At 37.0% G+C, this 25877-nt stretch overlaps 2 protein-coding genes across 12 annotated transcripts in view; one reads left to right on the forward strand and one right to left on the reverse strand.

Moving 5' to 3' along the window:
* LOC108098835 (soluble guanylate cyclase 88E) overlaps positions 1 to 25877 on the forward strand; it is a 37504-nt gene that overhangs the window by 10766 nt on the left and 861 nt on the right. For 3 of the 4 annotated variants that reach the window (XM_017201991.1, XM_017201992.1, XM_017201993.2), the window contains exons 3-9: positions 22660 to 22885; positions 23093 to 23580; positions 23648 to 23771; positions 23825 to 24184; positions 24244 to 24348; positions 24413 to 24710; positions 24772 to 25861. In XM_017201991.1, the coding sequence (XP_017057480.1) occupies positions 22718 to 22885; positions 23093 to 23580; positions 23648 to 23771; positions 23825 to 24184; positions 24244 to 24348; positions 24413 to 24710; positions 24772 to 25861 (2633 nt within the window). In that variant the 5' untranslated portion in view covers positions 22660 to 22717. Of the gene's footprint in view, positions 1 to 22659; positions 22886 to 23092; positions 23581 to 23647; positions 23772 to 23824; positions 24185 to 24243; positions 24349 to 24412; positions 24711 to 24771; positions 25862 to 25877 lie in introns of those variants that run through there. The other variant, XM_017201994.2, reaches the window with a different exon arrangement.
* On the reverse strand, positions 7026 to 16723 carry LOC108098836. 8 transcript variants are annotated; one of them, XR_001771882.2, is made up of 9 exons: positions 16596 to 16723; positions 15475 to 15617; positions 14650 to 14859; positions 12799 to 12847; positions 12622 to 12731; positions 10544 to 10750; positions 8815 to 9045; positions 8125 to 8283; positions 7026 to 7769 (listed from the first exon to the last, which is right to left on the reverse strand). XR_001771882.2 is itself a non-coding variant. In XM_017201995.2 (8 exons), the coding sequence occupies exons 2-8, from the start codon at positions 15563 to 15565 to the stop codon at positions 7750 to 7752; spliced, it is 1098 nt and encodes a 365-aa protein (XP_017057484.1). In that variant the 5' UTR covers positions 15566 to 15617; positions 16596 to 16723; the 3' UTR covers positions 7026 to 7749. The 8 variants fall into 8 exon arrangements, 4 of the variants coding, with proteins under 4 accessions (XP_017057484.1, XP_017057485.1, XP_017057486.1 ...); XR_001771879.2 differs by having other exon boundaries at positions 10385 to 10750; positions 12799 to 12868; XR_001771881.2 differs by having other exon boundaries at positions 12799 to 12868; positions 16596 to 16722.

Consider the following 25877-nt stretch of genomic DNA (forward strand, 5'->3'; position numbering starts at 1 on the left):
TTGCTTAGGAACTTCTTAGTGTTCTTTCCCTTATTAAGTGAAAAGCCGATGAGGCTTTGATAAATGTAAGCGAAATATTAAATTTTAAAGCCAAAGGTAAACACTCTGCACCCACAGAGGACCTGCTTCGTTATTTTTTCGTTGCGGAAAATAATGAGGGAGAATTTTCCTTTAACAAGATTAACTTAGTTACATATTAAGGAAGTCAGGGGAAAATATTTTGGAATAAGATCTAAAGATCTTCTATAGAAACATAGCAAATTCTAATAATACACAATTTCGAAAGAATTTTATACATTAATTTAAGCATTATATGTACTAAAATATTTCGCTTTAACTTAAAGCAAACACTAGAAAATTTAAACAGCATCTTATCATTCGCTTTAAATTTAATTTAATGCAAAGAAAACACAGGTTTACATTTCCAGAAAGAAAACTCAAGCAAGCGAGCAGTATTTTAATTCAATTTCTGGAGAGGAGAAAGAATAAATGTAATTGGGATTTAAATTAGGCAATCTTTTAGGCATTTTCCTCAGGTGCTGCAATTCTCCTTTCTGGCACTTTTGCCGCATATTTAGGGTCCTTTTTCCACTGGCTGACACATTTGGCCGGGAATTTTATTGGACAGCGTTCAAGGAATTCCAAATTGAATTGCAGCCAAGAGGTCATTTAAACTTAGCTCTCAAATTTAATTAAAATTGTTTTGCCGGCATCTGTTAAGTGGTTTTAATTTGATTAAATAAGCGGTGCGGTTTTTGATTTCCCTCAAAAGTTTGTGTGTTTTGGATTTTTCTGAAGAGGAGAAAAGCCCCCAAAAAAACGCTTCCTCTTCATTTTTTCACACTTTGGCAAATAAACCTGACGGCACAAGGATAAAAGTTTTTTGTTTAGCACGTCAAGGAGTCAAATGGTTGCCAAGGTCGCCCAAAGCTGTGACAGTTTCATTTTATTCTTCTCGTTTTTTTATTGATAGAAAGATATAGCACATACACACACACAAAAAGCTGAGGATGCTGGAAACCACGAGTTTTCCTTGGGAAAAAGGGCATTTGATAGCGTTTCAAAAAGTTATCGCTTCGCATTGCATACTTATGTGGCTGCGTGTGTTTGGCATGTTTAATCAGGCAGAAACCATAAGCAAATAGGCAAATTGTTTGCAAATAAACAAGTCGGAAAAGTTTACGAGAACGGTTGAAAAGCCGATGTGCAAAGGAGGGAAAACTTTGATGGCTTTTGTCTGAGATAAAACATTTTCAGCAAAGGGGAGAAAATCGTTTGATAACGTTGCCAAAAAATTTTTAATTTCACCTAATGCTGCATTAAAAAGTTTCTGGCAATTTAAATTTATTTCATCAAAGCAGAGAATCTTAAATGGAATAAAGCGAGTCGCGAGTCAAATGCAATATGTTGTCTAACTTTGTTTTCGAAATCAATCGAAAAGCGTAGAAAATGATGTGTTTTCCTACATTTCTATGGATGCAATAACCATTTTTATGGAGCGCGAAAACAATTTGATGTACAATTTACATTCGTATTGTTGTTACCCCCAATGGGATCAATTACTTGACTCGCATTTTCTCATTACGGCCCATAAATAAGTCAATGAAAATGCGACTGACTGGCTGCGCCATAACTTTTGATGGGTTGAACTGGGAGGGAACAACAAACAGTGGTTTGGGGCTATGACTGTCCAAAAATTGCTGGTTGTCATGCCAAATAAGATGAAAGCATCGCATTTGTTTACAAAGACACAGCAATTGATGCGTTAACCCCAATTTGATTTGTCTCATTGTCAAAAGCTCCAAAATGACATCTTCCCCCCAGAATTCGTCTTTCTCCTCCAATTTAAGCTGGCCAGATTACTGCTCATTAACATACTATAGAGTCCTTCCAGGACTTGTCTGTCAACGGAATCTGAGCAAACAATAACAATTCCGAGCTGTCTGAGTCTCCCATTCACTGCTCGATGTGTGGGTTTTTTTGGTCCGCTCAAACACAAACAAGTAAATAAATATGCTTCAGTTCGGCATAAATAACCCACGGTTTTCGGGGTGGTTTGCTCCACTGCAGATGTTGACCCACATTTCAGCAGATGGGCGACAGATTATGAGGGGTTTGGCCCGAGGTCCTTTTCCAAGCTTAAAGTGCTGAGCAAATATGGAGGCAAACAATCGCCTCAGGAACTGCTGAATTGTTTTCAGAGATCTGCCGAAGGACTATGTGATAAATTACTACTCTTCCGTTTCTCAGCTCTTGAAGAATTTATTTAACTACTACGTTTATTTTATAAATCACTATAAAAAGGCTGCAATCCGAACCGCAATCAATTTGGCAGCTTTAATCCAATGATTTGCCAATAGGTCCAATAAATTTGCCATTTAATAAAAGAAACCACAATGCAATAAATCAACTGCAACCGCATAAATCATGAAGCCAACTTTTATGACAATCATATTTAATTTACAAGCCGCAAAAGTTCAACAGATTTTTCTTGTCTAGCAAAACGAAATGGGAAAATTTCTGGCAGCAAAATATGTTGTTCACGTTATCTCGTTTTGCGCAATTTTTGCATGCTGCGCTGACTGCAAACGAATTGATTTCCCATTTTTATGCTTGCCTAAACGGAAAATTTTCGTGCACAGCCCGAAAAGAACAGACTGCTTCTCGGTTGTTGGTAAATTGCGATGCATTTATTATGAATGAGGAAGTAACTCTTGTCTAAAGAGCCTCGTTTTGGCTCCTCTCGACCTTCGAAATTGGGGTGCCCCGAAATTGTTCATTTTGTCCCGTAAGTTATATGCAAATATACACACAACATTTACATAAATATTCTCTTATAAATTTGTTTTTCGGGTAAAGAGCTTATGGAAATCGCTGGAGGACCCTCCGAATTATGTTTACTCTCCTTTGAAGGGAAAGAAATCTTTAAAAATTGTCAGCACTTAGGGCAAAATTTAATTTGAAATTGAAGTGAGCTTGCTTTTAGTATTTGTTATGCTAATTTATTTATTTCACAGAATATTTCATACTATTTGTTGCGATGACAACCTTATCGCCCCACAATTTTTGTCAGCTTTGCAAATTGGAAACGATACGTTTATTTTGTTTGTCTATATGTGAATTACCCAATTTGTGGCATTGATAAATAGTTTAGATTTTATTACAAAATGCTTTTGTAATATGATGTAAACAGGATTAAGCTACTCAAAAATAATTATTGTTTGCAAATTGCTAGCTGAAATGTGATGATTGTGCCACTTAACCAAACATTTTTTTTTGTAAAACATGTATTTTTACTTCGTTCCTTAGTGATAAAGTGTGTTTTTACACATGTTTAAATTTTTATAAGAAAAGCACTGTACATTCACATCGCAAGTAAACATAAAATATCTTCAGTAAGTGAAAAACTCTCAAAAATAAACCCTTGTTTCCTTTGACTTGTTACTTAAATTTTCAATGAGCTTAGGACATCGAAATGCCATTCCCATTAAAGCTTAATAACTGCGAAGAAAAATTGAAAACTCTGAGAGTCCCCACACGCATTCGGAAAAGCTCTTCATAATTCACGTGAAGGGGTGGAAAGAAAAGCCCCTTATAAAGCCTTTTGGCATTTTTGGGGACACCAGGAAGTAATCACTTCCGCATCCTTTCGCATTTTTGCGGCAAGTCTTAAGCATCTCGTGGTTGACCTTCGTTCACTGCTCATTTTTTGCTGGCTATTGAGAAGCTCCTTCGAAAAAATCGCTAATTTTTTGGATATTACGTTTTTGATAAATGACCTAAACGGCGCTCCGTCTCAATTTTTCACGACTAAAGTTACGAGTAAGAAAGGAAGATGGATATCTCTTAACTAATCACTTAACTCGGAGATTTCACGGTCTCCTGCCATCGGACACATTAATCAGCTTATGGCAGATCAATCAAGGCTGCAGTTTCAAATGGCAGAAAAGGAGAAAAATCCAACTCAAAGCTAAGTCAGAGGATTAACTTTTGCCACCCTGGATTGGGGAAGTAAAATAGTGGAGGTGAAAGCAATATCAGTTGATATTTATAGCAAAAATAACAATGAACTTGTATGTTTAAAGTACTCAAAAGAATTTTTTTAGCCTCAAAAAATGTTGTAATATTTATTCTCTACAAATTATAAATTTAAGTATTCATCTAACTTTCCTTCACTTGACTTAAGACATTTTAATTTTATTTAAGTAGCAACCCAAAGTCTAGTGTTGTCCATGCTATTTATCAAACTTTTGTAAAATCGTAAAATAAACTTACTAAAAGACTGGCGAATAAGTGCAAATGATATTTTTCCAACTCTTACTTTTTGTTTTTTGTTGTAACTTTCGCCTTTGTCTGCCTTTTCAGCTGGGGATTCTCAGGTGTTGTGGGATAATGACAAAGTTGTTTTTCCGCACTTCCCCTTATTTCGTGAGCTATCTTTTCAGCCAGCTCTAATCTGGCCCCTCGCCAAGTTTGCCAGCTCTTTCAGCAACTTTGGCTAAGCTCTTTGCGGGGATAGTTATTTGTTGGCCAAGCTGAAGTTGCACATGGCGTATTAGTAATGCTGAGTACAGAAATGAAAAGTACGCAAGCAAAAACTTTTGGTTCTGCTTTCCCCACAATTTCACTCTGTAAATTTGCAGTAATTTAGCTTGAATCATTTCACTTTAATTTAACCTCCAATCAAGCTGATGAACCCAGTAACTCACTCTCTATAATATTCACAAATAATTAAAGTTGCGCCATCATTGTCTGGAAAACAGAAGAGAATCCATAATAACTCAGTTCAAGCACCTTTCATCAACATGGGGGGGGCTTCAATGGGTTAAGGGGTGGGGATTATCCGACTAATGACTTCGGGGTAGCTGCTATTCAGCACAATCAACCCGTCAAGACCGCGGGAAGCCTTCAATTGAGACATTTTCGCCTCCATTCATCTCTGACTTCTTCTGGTTGGACAAATTAAATTTCTGTGTTTGATGTAATTAATTTGGCTGACCCAAACGGCAGTCAAGCAAGGAAAAATCCACGCTTGACTTATTTTCATCTAAATGTCTGCCTTCAAGCAGGATGTAACCATAGATTTAAAAATCAAACCCTTTTTTTGGAAGACAATGGAATTGCAAGCCTTAAAGTAGGCTATATTTGCTCACTTTGCTCATATTTGCTCACTTTCATGTATTTCCGTTTATTTGTGACGGGCATGTCAAGTGGCCAACACATACACAATGCGGAAGGAGGAACCCTGACCAATTAGCACAGGAACTGTCAGTTTTGGCCAACTCTCGGGCACGTGCACTTGATGGCCAACGATAACTGGCGGGGAAAAAAGTTTCGCAAAGACATAAATCTCCAGTTCGGGCCAAAAACGAGACACAAAAAAAAAAGAGAAGCGAGGCCGTCAGCAACAGGCGTCGTTTAAACCGCAGATGACAACCAGACGAGGGAGATTCAATCGTTTTGACAGATAGCAGCAGCCGCAATTCGAACTTACTTAACTTTTTGGGTCCCAGATTTTTCTTGGAACTGCAATTTGAACGCGGTTTTAGTTTTCCCGGGAAACGCAGACTGACAACTTAGTTGTGGTTTAAAAAGAAGAGAAGAAGGTTTTTGGGTAAATAGTCTTAAACAGGAATTTTTGGGGGAATAAATAACTGATGTGAATTTAATTTGGCTAGAATTAAAGCTCTTTCAATGTTAATTAAATTTTATATTTAATTTAATTAAATGAATTATTTTAATGTAATTAAATGAAATAAATTTCCCTTATATATTTTTAACAGCTTTATTTCTATATTTTTCCTTAAAGAATTTCTACAAGTATTGAAATGTATTACCCCAAATCCCAGATACATTTCACACATTTCCAGCATCCCCAAATTATCCCATCTCAACCAGGCTCATTTTCTGTTAGCCTGTTGGCTTCAATAAGTCAATTAAACTTGACAGGGTGAAGGATAGGTCTAAATGTGAATCTCGCTCTAGTTTCCCCACAACCATTTCTCATGTATCCCCAAAATTTATCCAAATACCCACCCCCCAGATAAACACTCAACTCATTGAGGAATACGAACAATAACGTTGGGGAAATCATTCAACTCATTCTCATAAAGCATTTACCATGACGAAGTGGAAAATCGAGGTCCAAATAAATTGCGTGGTCCTGAAGCCATATAAAACCATATATGTAATGCATATTCTGTCGGGGAAATTAATAAATATTTTAATTAAAAAGGGCCAGAGACTCACGAAAATTGCAAAGTCTGCACGTGACTGGGCAAACATTTTCCATTTTTCCCACAGGCACACACACTTAAACTCTGGGGAACGCAGTTAAAAAGCAATTGAAATGCTATTGAAACACGGCAGTCGAGATCTCGCAGGAGTGGCCTCTGACATTGCATTGACCTTTTGCAAATAGAAAATTCGTTAGAATCAATAATTAAGTGGAAAGAGGGCAGCAGCAGAGCTATATTGTAGCGAAAAGAAGTCACAAATGACCAGTAACAATAAAGGAGCAGGCGAAATTAAGGCGATTGGAGAGCAAACACAATGGAGCAACTTGACAGGTTCTTGCCAGAAAAACGCTATGGGTTTTCCACCAACCACCTACTCCCCTTTCCCCTGGATTTTCCCTCTATTCAGTGGGAGAAAAGCCATGGCATAGACAAATGGCAGGCGGAGAATATCAGCGAACAAGAAGTGCGAAACAATTGCGTGCTAAACGCCAAAAACGTCAAAATAACACGAAAAAAATGGAGCAATGAGGCAGTAAATGGAAAGATAAATGGCCAGGCCAATAGACCAAGAAAAGGGGGAAATGCCAGGAAACGGGGCAAAAATGCTCAATGGACATTGAATTGTGTCGCGTCAAGGTGGCTCCATTTTAAGGAGTTCAAGGATATCACAAAACAGCCATTAAATATTATACAAGCAAACACTTTTTCAAATAGAGTAAACAAAATCAATTTTTAAATTGCACTTTTCTACACTTCCTAAATGAATCAAATTAAATTCTCATTAACTTAGGTTTTAGAAGTTTTTTTTTATTATTATTCATAATTTTGTTGTTTTTTTTTGTTGTTTTAGTTTTATTACAAATCGAAAATGTCCAGTATATGTATGGATAGGCCGAATGTTGGATGTGTTGTGGCAGATATACATATCCCTTATACAGTTTTCTAAATGTTATCGAACTCCTCAACAGAGCCGATTCTTTTTGTTTACAAATACGAGTAGTTGTATAAATATTTAATATATAGCATCTAAAATATACAAAAAAGGAACAATTTATGATACCCATTGATCGTTTGATGGTGCTGCTTCAAATGGGAACTCATAAGTTGATTTTATACTTTTATTATAATAAATGTAAATCGATTTTTTTCATATTCTTGCACTTAAAATGTAAGACAGGTTCTTAAGAAATCAAAAATAAAAAGAGAGAGAGTTTGAGTTTTATTCGGTTGTTTTTTTCTACGGGAAATACGCACTTATTGGCAAATGGTTTTTTTATTGAAACCTCAAAACGGGAAAGATAATGTGTTCCCGAGAGGAGATTTCGCAGTTTTGAAAAAATTCATTCGTTTTCGTCGGATATTGAGACTTTAAAAAAAAGATCTAAGACCTTTTGCTACTGATCTACTCCAAAAACTAGTTGTCGTTGTTTTTTAAGGAGCCCCTTAATGATGCATTCGTTGTTATTTTTCAGGATGTTCTTGTTGTTGTGTAGTTCGTTGTTTCGTTCGTTTACAAAATTGAGCGGTGAGCTAAGGATTCAAAAGAATTATCATTATTAATAAAAAAATTTAATAAATATTTTTAACAAACATTTAAATATAAAAGAAATTACGGGGCGTGCAGAGATTGTATCAAATGTTTTCTACAAAGGTTACGTACAATTTTAAAGTTTATGAAAGAGTTCTTTAGTTTAATTACAGAACTCAATCATTTTTTTAGGCTTATATTTATTGGATGTTATCAACTCTACATTGTGGGGAAAACTAATAATACGGGGTTCTACAGGACATCTTTTTCAATAGGATCTATGAACACTACAAGTCGATCGTGTAGTTTCTACAATGAACAAATTTATCGTTTTACATGCTTTTTACTTTTTCTTACCAATTCGTTTTTTCATTTCGTTACATGTAATTTATGTAAAATTAAGTACAAAAAAATTACAGAATTGCTATATGATTGATATAGCGTCGCTTTGTTATTAGAGCTAAACGACTGTGATATTGAATCTATATTTTGTTTACAATAAATCCTCTTCCTCAGCTGTTTATGTTAATTTAAATGTAAATAAAAAATAAAAAAATACACAATGTTGAATATAAATAATATTTTTAGGGTATATGTATAAATATATTTTTGTCAAAACCATGAAAGAAAATTAGAAGCTCTCAGTTGTTGTTTTAAGTTTTTGTCTAAATATTTTATTTAAGCGATATGAACTTTGTTTAAAATCCACATCAAATCATAAAAATACACTTCTAATATTCTAATAATTTAATAAAATTGAAATTTTTAATTATTATGTTTAAAAATAATAATAATAATAAAATCAATTTATGTAATGCAATTTTTCTTTAATCTGATGCAAGTTTATTTCTCTCATGCTTTTATGGAAAATCTAGGGGCTTTCTAGGGAAGGGTATATACAAAGTATATACAAACTGTGTAGCTATATACATTGGATGGATCTTACCAATATACAAATGTTTCCCATCACTTATATTTTTTTAATTAATTTTCTTCAATTGGTAAGATCGAATATTTTTAAATGAATATATAGTACAGATTACTTACGTGTCAAGGGTCTGGCTGGGTGCTTGGACCACAAGTAGCGGTTCTTCACCGGCGACAAGTAGGAGTCGCGTGCCACGGGGCTGGAGGCACGTGGCACCGAGGTGGCGCGGAAGGGCACAAGGTCATCCACGTCCCACCAGAAGGGATCGCGCACGATCGATGAGATCGGCAAGTTGGGGCTGGGGCTCAGAAGATCCCTGATCCGGTTACGGGGATGGAAGATCGGGAGTCCTGTTTTGTTGGCATTATTTCAGTAGCATAGTCATCAGATATGGTGTTGAATGTTGAATGAATGAATTCATTTCGGTGTTGTGTTGTTTTGTTGTGCGTTTTGTTGGGTATACAATCAAATATTGTTGTTTGGTTTTCATTTCATTTTGTTTGTATTGTTGTAGCAATGTATACAAGAAGAGCAGAAAGAAAAATATTTTTTGTTTTTGCTATGTTTTTTTTAAACTAAAACAAAAGTAAATCAAATAAAAAAAAAAACAACGCTTTAACAATCAACAATAATTTGATATTTTCCATGCGTATGTTGGGATTTCATTGTGGAAAAAATACCAAAAGGATAAATGGCGGAGGGGAAAATGCAAGGGGAATGGCAAAGAAAATTGAAGAAAACTGATTGATAGATAGAGGGTGACAAGTGGAAAGATGGAAACAGGCGCTACAGTGAGCACATCGATAAGCGAACCAGTGATCATGTGAAGATAGGTTTCTGGTATTGGATTTCTGTAAGGATTGCAAACCGATTCAATCAAGCGGTTCGTGGTTTTTCAAAATCTGGCAAAATTTTATCATTGGAGTTTTGAATTCATTTTTAATAGATTGTTAAATCGTTATTTAAATCGTTATTTACATTTGGGTAACAGGCTTCAAGGGGAAACTGTTTTAATTTCTATGCTTTACATTTTAAACGGATCGTATTTCAAAAAATTATTGTTTTACTAAATCATTTATTTGAAAAACGGATTAACTAACTGAATTATCTTTAACTAGTTTTCTTTTTAATTCAATTATAGAAACGATTAAAAAACTGAGTTAATTTTAACAAATTTCTTTTGCCAATACAATTTATATTTAATTTTGAAAATCATTCAATCGATTTGCATTCGAGGACTGAAGGCGCGGCGCTTACACTTCGGGCAACACTGTACTAATTTTGCTGATGCTGCTGGCAAACTCAAACTCAAATCGCGAGATACATATAGTAGATACTCGTGCTGGCGAAGCCAAGGAGTGGAAATAATTTTGACAAATTATATGGCCACACGGGGAGCTGGGGAATTGGAGCTGGGAGGCTTTAACGCGTCACGAAAAATATGGCAACGATTTTTCAACGCGTTCGCCCACCAGCATCTCCATTATCTCTCAACTCCATCTCATTTTGTCTCTCATTTCGCTGAGGCAAAGGAAGCCGACAGAAAAAAAGGAATCACATAAAATTCAACAATAACACGCAAATTTCGTCTCTTCTTGTATCGGGACAAATTCGGATAATATTTTTAAAGAATTTTTGCTTTTTTTTTTTTTGGTGGGGAAAATATAAAAGTGAAATTTGGACTTTTACCCTCAGCATCGTAGGCGACTTCGGTGGGGCGTGGTCCCCAGCGACCGGCTTTCACGGGAGTGGGACTTGGCGAGCCGGCGCGCTCGAAAATACCGAGTGGCCGACTGGGCGCATCATTTGCAGCCGAATCAACAACCTCGGCGATCGCGGGCAACTTACGTTCAAAGAGTTCGTCCAGCGGCTCCAACGAGCTGGCGCGGAAGCTGGGCCGCGTGAACGGGGCCAGGCTGGTGGCACGGTCGAACACCGAGGGGCCGCCGCGGGGCACGCTGCCCTCGCGGTTCCAGTAGCTCGGCGGCGGCACGTACGGCTCGCTGCCGGCACGGGTCGTCCTCGCTGGGCGGAACGGCGAGGCCGATCGACGGGCTGAAATCGCAACGGGGATTTAAATGAGTAATCATGTCAAGGAACACCCATTCAATAACCAGAAAAATATCTAAGTAATTGAAAGTAAAAGCTTAAGAATTTCCACTCTCATTTAAGCTACTTTAAATTGTTTATGAGTAATAAAATCAAAACTAAATTTTAAAAAATATCAAAAAAAATTTTATATGTATTTTTGAATGTGCAAGTTAAATGAAGACCTATAACTACTAAATAAATAATTCAGGGAACAAAAATAATTATCAAATTCTAAATGGAGCTCATATAATTGTGAATAGCTAATAATTTCTTTTACATATTCTCAACATTTTTAAATTTTTTTTGAGGACTATTGTGTTCTTATAAAATATCAATTGCTTTGAGTAATTACTACCTGCTTCTATCCCGCATCTCCTTTTCCTAGTCACTTACTTACCAGAGGAAAAAGCATCACCAACCAACGATGTTCGCTAAAATGCTAACACTTGAAAACAAACAACAAAACTAAACAAGATACATAGATACAAATTACACAAAACTGTGGGCACGAAACACAAATACAAAAATGGGAGCTCTGATTGTGGATTCCACAAAGTAATTCTACAGTTTGTCTGCCAGAGAACATGAAACATACATTTTTCAAATAAAGAGTTCGTTAAATATTTCATTTGAGTTTGTATAAAATTTTTAGTTTTTAATAGTAGTTTTTGAGTATTTTCGGCAGTTTATGTACAGACACCGCACAGTGTAATGTGAATTTCTATGCTTTGATTTGATTTTAGTAGTGAAACGAGGGACTAGACGAAAGACAACAGCAAACTGGACAAGGTAAAAACATTGACATATTAATATCGAAATGCGAATGATTGGTTAGAAAATTAAAGACCAAAACAAGACTTTCCGTTGCGATAGAGAGTTCCAAAACACGTGTTTTCTTCGTTGGTATTAAATATGTTTTTTATTTTTAAATTAAGGTTGGTTGGTTTTTTTTTTTTTTAAAGTAACTGTAGGGCGGAAATAGTGTTCTTTGTTCGGGTAACGTTGCCAGTGGGGCTACAGTGGGCTCGAATAGTCGATTTAGCAGCAAAAACTATGCTCTTTGGTACAGCAGCTGTTAGAAGAAAGGCTTAAGATAATCGGGGGGTTTGGGATGGGTGGTTTTTAGGTACGATCGAATGGATGGGCTGGTTAGATATGTCTACTTTAAATATATTTAATGGCTAAAATTAAAATTAGATTTGGTTTTTTATAAATGTTTTGTTGTTGGATTTATTACTTTTGTTGTTGTTGATTTTGTATAAGTTAATAATTAAAATAAAGCATTTTGTATATTTATATATATATATTATACAATGAAACATTTAACGAAATTTTCACTTGACTATTGCAGGGCTTCAGGGATTTCTTTTTACAGACAGAAATTGATTACAATTAATTTTCGTTTTTTCTTTCGCTTCGTTTAAGTTTAACACATTTTGCATAAATCCTACTACGAGCTAATCAAACAAAAGTTGTTTTATTCATTTAACGCTCAGCGTTTCAAACTTTTAAAGCTGCAAAAGAGAGATTAAACAAAAGAGATTTTTGAAACAAAATATAATCATAACAAAGATTGAGAAAAGTCTGCAAAAGTTTTTTCTTTTTTTTTTAATGTTGGCTGAATTTGAAAAAAATTTCGTTGAGTTCGTTTTAGATGTTGGTTTCAGATTTCATTTGCTATTTTTTTGTTGAGTTCGTGCTTACATTTTGTATAGATAATAATTTAAAATATTCGTTGTTGATGTTGTTGTGTTGTTGTTTACTTTCCTGCTGATGTTGGTGTTGGATTTTCTGTTTCTGGCATTGGATTTAGAAAATGTCTTTGATATCCTTACCCTTGTTGAGCTCGGCCAGCAGCTTGTCCTCTGGCTCGTACTCCAAAGGCACCAGCGAGTTGGGCGTGAGGGGCTTGTCCCTCAAGTACAGACCGTAGCGAGATGGGTACCTTAAGATTGAAGAAAAAATAATACGTTTAAGTAATGATGAGGGGAAAATGAATAAAGGACACCCACCTGCGCTCGATCTCCTGCATGCGCTTCAGATGATCATTCCAGGCCTTCTCTGCATCGTAGTTTGCTGGAACTATTAACAACAAATAATAAATATTACAAAAATAAATAATAATCCCTTTGAAGGTTAAGCATTCCAAAAAAAAAGCAACAAAAGAATTCATATTGCATAGCTTACAGAGGAAGGTACTTTTATGTTAGGCGTGGGCTCACACGACGTATGCGCAATATTTGATACGTACGCAATCCCAGAAAGCAATATTATCATAGCGAAAGCAGCGTAAAAAGAAGAGGGAATCGGAAATTCAGTAAAGCGTATAACAAAGCAATTTATTAAAAATGAACTACACCCAATGTAAGATGAAGTACAAGGCGTGGTTAAATGTTAAATTGATGGGACTTCACATAGCAAACCCTTTGATGACACTTGATGGATGATCTGATGGATGGGATGCAACACCACATTGAGAGCAACAGCAGGTTGTTTTAAGATTTTATTTCACACACAAAACACATACATATATATACAGATGTATATACGGGCTACAAGATAAATCATTTTCTGATTTCAATATTTAAACTAACAGCTACACACAAAATCCTTTTCACTAAATTTAAGTTGTCTTTTGCCTAGAGAGAACAACAAATATATATATAAATATATATAGAGAGAGTGCGCATAAAATATCGAAAATAATATATATACATATCGCTCGGATACATATTTGTATTTATTTTGACGACACACATTTATGTATATTCTGAAACATTTATGAAAGAGAGAAAGAAAGAAAAAAACAATTGGTTAGTCCACACACAAAAAAAAACCAAAAAAGAAAACTATAATTTGGGCAAACGGGGTACCAGGTTGAAGGTGGAAAAACGGGGGGGCGGGAATGGCGGCGTGATTCGCCAGTGTGTGCAAGTGTGTGTGGAAATTCGGAAAATCGGAAAAGAGAACTATGGTTTCCGCGCATCGAGGGCCGCCACAGTCATTTGATCCCAGAGCACGCACCCAAAAATTGAGTCAAAAATTGCTCTTATATGTACGAGTATACCTGATTCGATATATGGCACACAAAAGTTCGCTTGTCTGTGTGTAGCCTATATTGTGCCTAATTTTTTTGTCTTTCATTTCTGAGATCTTTTTGCCAAAATCAACACCAACGAGTCGAAGCGAAACTTTCATTGACGTAATTGTATTTTGGCTGTTGGCTCTTCGCGCTGGCCATTTTTATTTTTAAATTTATGAAATCATAGCGCGCTCACAAAGACCATTGCAGGTCATAAAGGAAAAAAATTATAAAATTATGGCGGATTTGAGATATTCAAGGTGCTGTCGAAAGCTTTTGTGGCAGGCAACGGCGAGAATGCAGTTGTGAGATGATTGAAATGACTCGACTGATTGATTGATTGATGGCGCGTCGAAGCGAGCGAGAGAAAAGCTGAAAGAACTCAGTGCTTTCGTATTAACCGAAGCTTATATAACCTTGCAAATTTTAAATTTTGAAATAAAGGAATGTACTTTAAATGCCAAAAAAGAAATAAAATATATATATATTTTTTTTATGAAAGAAGGTTTATACTTGAAAGAAATTCTAGGAACTGACTGACTTGAAATCTTGATATATTTTTTATCACAGATAAATATTTGCAAAAAGTATATTATTTAAGGTATAGTAAACTACTTTATAATTCTCATAATTATTTTTTATTTAATGCATCCAACTGATGCTTCTTTATACTGTTTTGCAAGGCTATGAGTATTCAATGCAGTAAGAGAAACATTCTCAGCTGTGTAGAGAGTTAGGCGGGGATTGGTAGCATGAAGATTACGGCTTTGGGCCAACTTACTTGTTCGGCTGTAGTGGTGGTCGTAGATGGCACGGGGCGAGTAGCCGTAGGTGTCGCGGCTCACCGGCAGGTATCTGTAGCCGGAGGACTGGACGCGCTCGTTGGCGGTGGCTGGCTCGTCGTAGATGCTCCTGTAGGAGGGCGAGTCCAGGTAGGAGCTGTAGGGACGAGAGGCACGGGGCGCCTCGTGGGCGCGGATATCCTCGGAGCCTATAAATAGTTGTTTGGATAACCCAGCGTTAGTTCATTGCTTTTCAAATATTTCGGCTATTTTCACTATTTGGCTCAATGCCAGCGGACCAAAAAAAAAAACAACAAAATCATGTTGATTTCTATTCGGTGTCTATCATAGATGCGCCTCTATATGTGTATCCTATATTTTCTGCTTTTCCTAAGGCCTGAGCAGCACATATTTTAGATTTTCCTCTCTATATGCTCGAGATGGCGAAAAAGCTTTCCCAACAGACCATGTCTAAGTATATAGCACGGCTGATATGACACCTGCCAAAATAAATAGACTACACATATATAGGCTAAGCTATTTGTGTTGCTCATTGCCCGAAAGCTTAATAATATATTTCTGAATAACATTTCGAGTGTCCCTAAATGAGCTCGAAAGCGAAATATTTAAAAATATCTTTTAATATAGTTTTTTAAAATTGAATAATATTTGGAAGAAGTTATGAACTTTAATAGGTTCCTTTTTGCTACTTTATTTTATTCGAAGCACTTAAAATCTTTTGTTCTATTGAACCTGTTTAATCTTGTATTGTATTTCAAATGTAAATTTTCTTTTATTATATTGTTTATTAACTTTTTACTTACCCTTCAGGGACCTGATGTAGGACTGCCAGAATTTAGCCTTCTTGCTGGGGCTCTCATTGCGCCCAATCATTTCCAAGTGGTTTTTGAACATTTTGATCGATTTGTTTTGTTCTGTTCACGAAAAAAATCGTTGAACTCGTTCGCTGTAATAAAGTTGAGGATAAAGTTGTCTTAGCAATTTTCCAATGTATTCCAAATATATATTTTTTTGTTTTTTCTTTCTATTTCCCGGGAAATGCCAGAAAAACACGCACGAATTTGAATCGTTTTTCTCTCGATTGATGTGATGTTTTCTCAGTTTAGTTTTTTGCTTTAACGCCGAAAGTCTCTCGGTTCGAAAATAAACAGACTGTGTGCCACTTTAGAGCAGTGCAAAGATTATAAAATATATACATATATCTAATATAATACCACGATCAGGCCACGGCAGGAACCGCAAGATCAAACTCACTAAAAATAAATAAATTTCTGTTCGGTTTTTGTGTATTTTCGTGTGCTGCTTCTTCTGGTTTGCTCAAATATAAAAATATTTTTATGTTAAATAGGAAATTTCACACTTCTGTGTATGAGAACTGGCCAAAACGTATCTCTAGGTGTCAGTGTGTGCGTGTAGGTGTGAGAGTGTGTATCTGTATCTGTGTAAAAGCTGCAGCTAAATTTGCTTTTATTTTTAAATGTCCTTGAGTTGAATTCGTTCTGTTATTCTGGCTTTCATCGGAATTTACTGCGATATCGACGAAATGTGCAAAGGTTTTCAAATATTAAATTGAATTAAATTCTTTTAAAATGTTTAAGTAAATTTTTAATTTGTAATAAAATTAAATTTTAATTTTATCTTGTTTTTAGTAAATAATTCACTGCACAAACTCTTGAATGGCTTCAACACTTTGGTATCAAATGTCATTATGTTCGATCTCTCTTATATAATCAATTGTCTATCTCGTATGGAATTTTGATTCGTTTTTAATTCCATCATATTTCCATAACTTGTCACCGAGTTTCTTCACATTGTCCTAGTGCACTTTATTTTTTATTTTATTCGGTTGTTTTTAATTCCGTTTATAATTATTAATTTTTTACTATTTATTTGTGTTGTATTAATCTGTTTCGGGTTGGCTTACAATTTAAATTTACTCCTAAAAAATAGCGGTCTATCCTCAACGAAGAATTTTTTCAAACTGCAAACCCCAAGAAAATTCGCCTCACCAACTTTGCTCGTTTCAGAATTTTGCCATTCCGTTTCGGCCCCAAAAAGCACGGCGCATTCCTTTACGGCGTAGGTTGCTCTATCCGTGAGCGATTTTCCGTGCATCTGTGTGGCAAAGCTCCGGAGATCGGTTATGGGAAAGCTTTTCTGATTTTCTGATAGATCGTGTCGTGGCACCCACTCATTGTTTGCAACAATTTTAAACCAAAATCGCGATGACGCTAAAGATGATCATAAAAAAAAATGCCAGCTAATTTATTCTACGTATACGATCCTATATTTCTTTCAGAAAATCCCGTATCTTGTTTTCAATTTTTGTTTGATTGTTTTCCTGTTTTCTGTGTCGTTTTTTACAATTTTAACTTGTCTTTGCATTGCTCGATTTGGCCAAAGGAAGTGCGTCAATTGTGGTATTGAATTGATCAATGAACTCTCCACTCTGCATAATTCTTAAAAATATTTTACTTATTTTATTTAATTAAAGGTTGGAGACAGGAACTTCGAGGAATAAAAATTCCATTGACTTGTTTACATTTGTTTTGCTTTTAGCGTTGGCTAAAATTTAGTTTCCTGATAATTGAAAAACCATTTCCAGGTTATGCCCACGCAGATAAATAAACAAAACTGGGTAAGAAAATTTAAAGAGAAATGCAGATACTTTTTCTATAGAAAGTATTTAATCAAAATGATATAGGTTGTGTTTCATGTAATATTTAACTAAAATAATCATTGTATATTATATTTTTTTAGTACCTTTATTATTTTAACTATTTAATTTCTTTCCCAAAACTTATTTACCCTGTTGAGAGAGTATAGTTATTTCTACCCACGTGCTGACCAATGTTTAGTAATCCAAACACAATTTTTCCAGAGAAATTCCAGCGAAAACGTATAAACAAAGATGGGTAAAGCTTCCAGCATCATATACTATTACATCGCACAGAGTTGAAGGGCAGATCAGGGAGTACATATCTTTCTATTTATAGTGGATATATAGTAATGGAGATCAATTTGACCTTTCCGCTCGTGCAGATCACACTCAGAACTTCCCGGCATGTGTTTTCAATCCCATTAACTCAAGGCCAAATGCAATTGCATTGAAATGTTCTTTTGACTTTGTTTGTTTACCTTATGTAAAGTTTATTTGAAAATTTCTCCCTTAAACGAACTTGCAGCGTAATTTAAACTTGAACTTGACTTTGAATACCCAAATGCAGTTGAAAAACCACTACGAAAATCGAATAAAAAATGAAAATAAAATCACGGGAAATTGGGAAATACCTGGCAAAGGTTTTTTGTTTGGCGCAATCAGTGAATTCGGTGATGTGATTCAACTTTTACTCTCTGGCACACTTATTTGGCGTTTCGTTGGGATGAATTGAGCAACTTTTCCTTTTACTTTCGTTTTTGTCGAGTTTCTGAATTAATTTTAGATTATTGGCAGCTCTATTGGTAAATTTTATTTCTTTGATGTTGCACCCAAAAATTTCCTAAGAATATTGTACCCAAAAACGGAAAAGGAAAATCTAAAATTTTTAATCTGAAAAAAATCCAAAATGAATATACACATTATGACATCTTAAGAAATGAGGACACAATGTGCGCTGATTATTTAGTGGCACAACTGCAAACAATGTCAAACAATTTGCTCTGCGCAAATTCCCCATATTTTATAACGCAGTTTATACCCATAAACTATTTTTAATGAGGGGAGAAGAAATTGAACTGTCAGAAAGTCAAACGCTGAGTGAATGCAATTCCAACAAATAATTTGTACACATTTTATTACTCTCGCACTTGGGGTGTAATAAATTGTTTTTCCCAATGTGAAGGCCGATTATAAGTTTGCAAGTGAAATGAAACGCAACTAAATGAAAAACAAATTATAAAGATCCTACAATGTCAACGCTGCGTATGAGCAATTTGTTTTGGCCCACCAGCAAAAAGCAACCAACAAATTAAGTAATATAAATAAAATATTGAGTCATAGCTAATTTGCGAAAATACACTTGAGCCTTTTCTTTTATTACGATAATTATTTTAAATTGTGATTTCTTGTATGCTCTTCTTTGAGATTTAAATTGTATCGTATAATGAAGAACATGAATTAAAAATAGAAAAAGCAAATAAGATTGAAATATATTTTTATTTCAAGGGGAGAATTTTATGCTCATTATTTGTATTTACCACTGAATATTGAAAGTTTAATCTTAAATTCAGTACAACTTTTGTTTAAGGCTCGTCAAAACAAACCTAACCTTTTAATTAGGGTCCCCTATTTTTTGACTTGGGTCACCTGGGGACACATAAATAGAGCTTAATGGTTTTTAATGCCGCAACCGAAAAGCTTTTCCCACTCTATGCTGTCTAACATACAATATGAATAAAAATACACGCATTATGTGGCACTAACACATAGTTTCGCCAAAAGCTATATATAACGATGTTTAACCTTAACATATAGCAGACACCTTCAAATGAATTTTTCTCGAAATATAAAAATAAATATGTGTACTCGATATGTACGTGTGGATATAGAGGCGCTCGCCTGATTTTGCTGATTTTGCTGCCGAGATTTGTGTCTATAGTCTATGTTATGGCCAGCTAGGGTCTGATCGGTTTTGTTCCCCCAACCGACATCGACCCACGCAGATGAACTTGAAAATTAATTGTTTCGCAGCCCCACAATTGCAGATCTTGAGGGGTGTACAAGCCAGATATATATTATGTACAAAAAGATATGTGTACATGTGCTCAATGCCATTAGGGGTTTGCCTTCCATAATTTATTTGGCTTTCAGATGCTAACCGCCTGAAAAACACAATTTGTTTATAATTTCATTAAAACCGAATGCCAGACGAGATTTTCTTCGGACTGGAAAATTAAGGATTTGAAAAAATCTACGATTTATTTGGCATATTTTGCGTGGCCCATTTTTTATTCACATACTAATGTCCATTTCCTTTCATCTTATTAATCTCCAAGGACGCAAGGGTCAATGCAGTTAAGACGAAAAAAAATGTAAATCTATTTTTATGGAAGTTGCATAGAATTAACCTTGAATTTTGTCGCAAATTTGTCTGGTGATGGATTGATGATGGCCAGACAAGCTGGCAGAATGAGAAACAATTTCCATATTCTTGTCACATCTTTTTTATGCTTATATAGAACATTCGGGCTGACACTTTGGGTCGAAAGTTTTGGGATCTAAAAATAATTTAGAAAGCCATTAACGGTTTGCAAATGACCACCCACTTGCAATTTGCTTTCTCCGATCTGTTTTTTTTTTTTTTCTTTTTAGGGGGTAGAAGTCACTCGTTTATCAATAGCCTGCTGACGTCACAACTCGTACATCCTGTTTATTATTTTTGACGTTAAGTGTATACAAATGAATACATCCACACAGAAAGCCGTTTATTCTGGCTTTGCATTCCATTCATGAAACGCAGGGGAAGCGATAGCTATAATTTCAACGGAACCAAACAAATATGTAATAAAACAGAAAAGTATACTATATATACAATTATAAAAAGTATATGAATAAAGATTACTCAAGTCGGTTCGGCCCACCGATGACAACACGAATGTGGACAATGTTTTGATATGTTTGGCACAAGTGTTCTTCTGTATTATTATTTTTTTATGGGGGGTGTCTACCGCCCATCGTCGAAATCTTAGAAGGTCGAAACCGAAAGTTTCGTTTATTTTTTAGACCGTTTTTTCTGCTTTTTTCTCTGACACTTGTATTTTTTGGGGCTGTCCAATTTTTTAGCTTGTTCTTTGTCTTGTACTTTGAATGTTTATTTTCTGAAAATTCTGTCTTTTTCGCTTAGTTTTTTTCCCGATTTTTATAGTTCACACATCATTGTGTGATATAAATATTTTTAAGAAGTTCTTTGGTGCCACATATATATCACAACGATTTATCTAAGCATTTATCTATGTACAAAAAAAAGGCAAGGAAATATACAATCCAAAGGAAAAAACAAAGCATTAATTTGGTTGAAAAGCTAACAATATTGGCAAAAGTTGACGTCAAGGGATACAATTTTATTTGTTTATATGAAATTCTATATTTAATTAAGTTTTGGCAGGCCAAACAAAATAAACAATAACGAAACAAACATATTGTAGTCTATAGAGCATTTGAAGTAGAAAGAAATATTATTTATAATATTTATTTTAATAAAAAATAACCAATTATAGTTAACAACTTCATAAATATCCGCTTTAAAGCCTAGATAAATCTCGATTTGCCCTAACCTTACCACAATTCTTGCTCTTTTTCTATGTTTTTTAAACCGCAGGCGAAAAGCATGAGCAACAAATTCAAACAAATTGCCCTGATATGCATAAATTTATGATTTCAGACCTGATTTGCAAGGGGGGGGATTTATGGGCGAATGGATAATGGCCATGTTCAAAGCGCATGAAATGAGTTGTGACACAACAAATGGCAATAAGCCATAAACAAGACCCACTGCGACTTCTGACTTATGGGTGCAAAGGACACAAATGAGGGTTTGTACAAATTGCCACCTGCAACTCCAGTTGAAAGAAGCTGTGTCCTTGGCTGATTCTGCAGCCTTGCCTCAATTTGGCCGCAATTGTTAGTTGGTTAGTTGGTTGGTCTTGCTTGGAATTTCCCAGAGGAGTGCAGCCGAGTGCACGACTCAATTTCCAGTTGGCAAATTGGCTTAGTTGCCAATCGAGACGAACATATGCGGATTGCATTCAAAGACGAGGAAACATATGCCACCAAATCCCATTCATTTGCGTTGTGCCGCCAGATAACTCAAGGTGTCGGAGTGCAATTTATTCTTAGAAGCCATGGCCAGAGCCAGGTGCATTTCTTTGAATGCGAATTCAATTCAATTAGCCCAGATTCAAAGGGGAGCGAATAAATAGCAATTGTCCTTGCCTGCCTCTAAATTGTGAGCACAACTTGCTTGCGACCTGGCTAAATTAACAGGCCCTTGGGCTAAAAGCAATTAGCTGCATTCCTGCCCAAGGATACTGAACTGGCCAATAGGACACTAGACATCCTCTGCTGAAATATAAATAAATAAATGATTTAATGAGCATTATATGAACTACACAGGTTGCTGGATACTCCGCAATGAAATGTAATTACACCAACTAATTGAAAGCACTTTACGGCATTTCCTTCAGAGCTGAAGGACAATTTATTGTGGTTTCACTATAGATTTATTATGCTGTTGAGTTAGTGGGAAATACTATTTAGAAAGTGCTTTTTAAACACTTCAAATAAATGGAAAAACTTACTATTGAGCATTTAAAGAACGGGAATAATTGGAAGAAGAAAAATTTAAAATCTGCTTTAAAAGTCTCGTTAATTGGAAGCTTTATATATTAATTAAAAGCCGCAAACGTCTGTCTCTATTCGAATGGGTATTTTGCACTTCCCGTAGACCTTTGCAATTGTTGGTTTAGACCAAGAAAGAGGCGTTGAAAGCCATGGCGAGACAGTTGGCTTCGCGGTTGAAAAGACCAATGGATTCGTTGACACGCTGAATCAACAGAATGATGGGAAAATAATATGATTCCGACTGGAGTGAAGGCGCCGACAGTCTGGTCCATAGAAACCATTCATTTTTAAATGATTTAACGGTTCAAGTGGACCCACTGAAATTGGCACAGTTTTTCAGGCAGATCGAAGCCAGCTGGGCGTATGTGTAATGCAGAGTCATACTGGGGAGAATCCATAAATTGTGTTAAAAAGTATGTCAAACCATATAAAAAATGCCATAAAAATACGCGGAAGAACCAAGAATTTCTTGCTGAAAAGTATGTCAAGGATTTTCGAATTCGTATTATATTTTTGTGAAGCCACTGTAATTGATTTCAGTATAATTCTCCATTAAAAAGCGCTTCTCTAACGTATAATTTAATTAAGTTTTTCCCGGTCAGTAAGCCCATTTGAGTGTCAATCAATCGATTCCGGTTTCTATTAACAGGCCCAGCCATCAATGTCAGCCAAGTGAAGCCTGAGGAAGTGACTCCCTCAGCCGCAAGATGTACGGACTGCTCTTGGAGAACCTCTCCGAGTACATCAAGTCGCGGTATGGCGAGGAGAAGTGGGAGGACATCCGGCGACAGGCGGGCATCGATTCGCCCTCCTTCAGCGTCCATCAGGTCTACCCCGAGAATTTGCTCCAGAAGTTGGCCAAAAAGGCCCAACAGGTTGGTGGACAAGAACCTTATTTAATTATAAGTGATTGCAACGCTTTGATTTAATTAAATGTATGCTTATATTACTTATTTATTTGTGGGTATCTTTCAATTTCTAAATAATATAATCTAAAGAAGGTATTACTATACCACACAATAACGTTCCTTTACTGCATGTATCCTTATCCTTATAGATATTATTAAAATAATATTCTTCAGGTTCTGGGCGTCTCGGAACGGGAATTCATGGACCAAATGGGCGTCTACTTCGTAGGCTTTGTGGGTCAGTATGGCTACGATCGAGTTCTTTCCGTTTTGGGTCGCCACATGCGTGACTTCCTCAACGGACTGGACAACCTGCACGAGTACCTGAAGTTCTCGTATCCGCGGATGAGGGCTCCCAGTTTCATCTGCGAGAACGAGACCAAACAGGGTTTAACCCTTCACTATCGATCGAAGCGTCGAGGGTTTGTATACTATACAATGGGGCAGATCCGGGAGGTGGCGCGGTATTTCTACCACAAGGAGATGCACATCGAACTGGTGCGGGAGGAGATCCTTTTCGACACGGTCCACGTCACCTTTCAATTGACCTTCGACAACAGAGCTTTCACGTTGGCATCCTTGGCAATGACGAGGGAGGAGAAGCATCTGCCCATCAGTGCTCATGTGCTCTTCGAGATCTTTCCCTTCTGCATGGTATTTGGGTAGGTATTTTGGTAATAATCAAACTTATTCTTTGAATATTAATAATTGTAACTGTAAAAATTCTAGTGCTGATATGGTAGTGCGCAGTATAGGAAATTCTCTGATGGTGATCTTGCCGGAATTGTTGGGTAAAAAGATCACAGCCTGGTTTGACTTGGTTCGTCCACTGATTGCATTCAAGTTCCAGACTGTAAGTTTATGCCTCAAATGATCTTGACACCTTATAACCCTCCAATATCTTAGATACTCAATCGTACCAACAACATATTTGAGTTAGTGACTGTGGATCCAGTGACAGAGAGATTCGATGTCCAAAACGAGGATTTACTTCAGCATGAGGATGGCAGCGAACCGGAAAAGTCATTAAGACTTAAAGGTCAAATGGTTTACATGGAAAACTGGCGCATGATCATGTTCCTGGGAACTCCCGTAATGCCGGATCTGACTTCACTGATAACCACGGGGCTATATATCAACGATCTGTCCATGCACGACTTCAGCAGAGATCTTATGTTAGCTGGTACTCAACAATCTGTGGAACTCAAGTTGGCATTGGATCAAGAGCAGCAAAAGTCCAAGAAGCTGGAGGAGTCTATGAGATTGGTATTATACTTACCAATATTATAGTGTTACTTATAATTAATTTGGAATATGTTTTGTAGTTGGATGAGGAAATGCGAAGAACAGATGAGCTACTCTATCAGATGATACCCAAACAGGTTGCTGATAGGCTAAGACGCGGCGAGAATCCCATTGACACCTGTGAGGTAAGTTATAATAATGAAGTTACATCTAGCAAATATGTATATTTAATATTATTATTCCCTTTAGATGTTTGATAGTGTCTCCATCCTTTTCTCGGACATTGTGACCTTTACGGAGATTTGCAGCAGGATCACACCAATGGAGGTGGTCTCAATGCTGAACGCAATGTACTCCATCTTCGACAAATTGACAGAACGGAATTCGGTTTATAAGGTGGAAACAATTGGCGATGCCTACATGGTGGTGGCAGGTGCTCCAGACAAGGATGCCAATCACGCCGAGAGAGTCTGTGATATGGCCCTGGATATGGTGGATGCCATAACCGATCTCAAGGATCCCTCCACGGGACAGCATTTGAGGATACGTAAGTTAATACAAAATAGATGATCTGCAAGAACCTAAATGATATCCATAATCCCCTCCAGGTGTTGGCGTTCACTCGGGTGCCGTGGTGGCTGGAATTGTGGGTCTGAAGATGCCTCGCTATTGCCTTTTTGGTGATACTGTGAACACCGCCTCGCGGATGGAGTCCACTAGCATCGCCATGAAGGTACACATCTCGGAGTCCACAAAGGTGCTAATAGGTCCGAGTTACAAGATCCAGGAACGTGGCGAGATCGATGTGAAAGGCAAAGGCACCATGGGCACTTATTGGTTGGAGGAGCGCGAGAACCGGATGCCCCTTCAGCTGATCTCGACCCTTCAGATTCATGCGATCTCTCCGGTTCCGAGTAACCAGAATTCCAAGAACAAGGCCATTATGCCGCCGGCTTCCCAACCGCTGACCCCCTTGATTCCCGTGACTGTTTCGATTCCGGCTTCACCCGTTCTTCCTTCGGTGGATGTGGTGGCTCCTTCGTCCAGCATTTCGGGTATGGCGATTACTGCAGCTGCTGCGGCACACATGTCACTCCACCATCAGTCGGTGGTGGCAGCAGGATTGAGTAGTGGAGCTACAGGAGCTGATGGAGGAGCTGGAGGAGATTCAGCAACCGCAGGAGGAGCTGCAGCAGCAGGAGCATCAAGCTCTGCAGCGGTGCCTCCTCCAGATGATCGGAACAGTAGGATATACTCACCCGTAACCTTCAAGGATGTGGCTCGTCGAAGTGTTGCCAATTCTCCTGTAAGAGGAAGTGCCGGCTTTGGCCATTCAGATCAGGAGAAGCGCCGCGAATCTCGCTCCAATTCCACGGGCCATGTCTTTATGCGCACTCCATCGGATATCTTCGGCTCCCTAATCCTGGACACCGAGGAGTTCCTCGAGGATCTTCAGATCTCTCGCAACTCCCTGTCCAACAACAATAACAATAATCCACCGCCGTGTGGCTTTAGTCCAACTCCACCATTCCGGATTGGCAGTGCACCACCCAAACCGAGGCCCAGTAATCCGGATAAGTTCACGCCGGAGGAGTTGGCCGCCATGGATCAACTGACGCCTCCATCGACAGCTCCGGCCAGGGAAACCGCATCCTGCAGCAGTGCATCATTGGACCGCGACAAGGCAGCCAAGTTGAAGTAAGTTTTTTTGTGG

Source organism: Drosophila ficusphila, unplaced genomic scaffold (genome assembly GCF_018152265.1).
Source record: "Drosophila ficusphila isolate 14025-0441.05 unplaced genomic scaffold, ASM1815226v1 contig_791, whole genome shotgun sequence".
NCBI classification, from domain to species: Eukaryota; Metazoa; Arthropoda; class Insecta; order Diptera; family Drosophilidae; genus Drosophila; species Drosophila ficusphila.

What these genes read in the sequence shown, in the direction of transcription:
- LOC108098836 (XM_017201995.2), bottom strand. Translation starts at nt 15,565, where the DNA reads ATGTTCAAAAACCACTTGGAAATGATTGGGCGCAATGAGAGCCCCAGC. An exon ending in CCACCACTACAGCCGAACAA is followed by an intron (nt 12,869 to 14,649) that starts GTAAGTTGGCCC and finishes TGTTGTTAATAG; the next exon opens with TTCCAGCAAACTACGATGCA. An exon ending in GCTGGCCGAGCTCAACAAGG is followed by an intron (nt 10,751 to 12,621) that starts GTAAGGATATCA and finishes TTGCGATTTCAG; the next exon opens with CCCGTCGATCGGCCTCGCCG.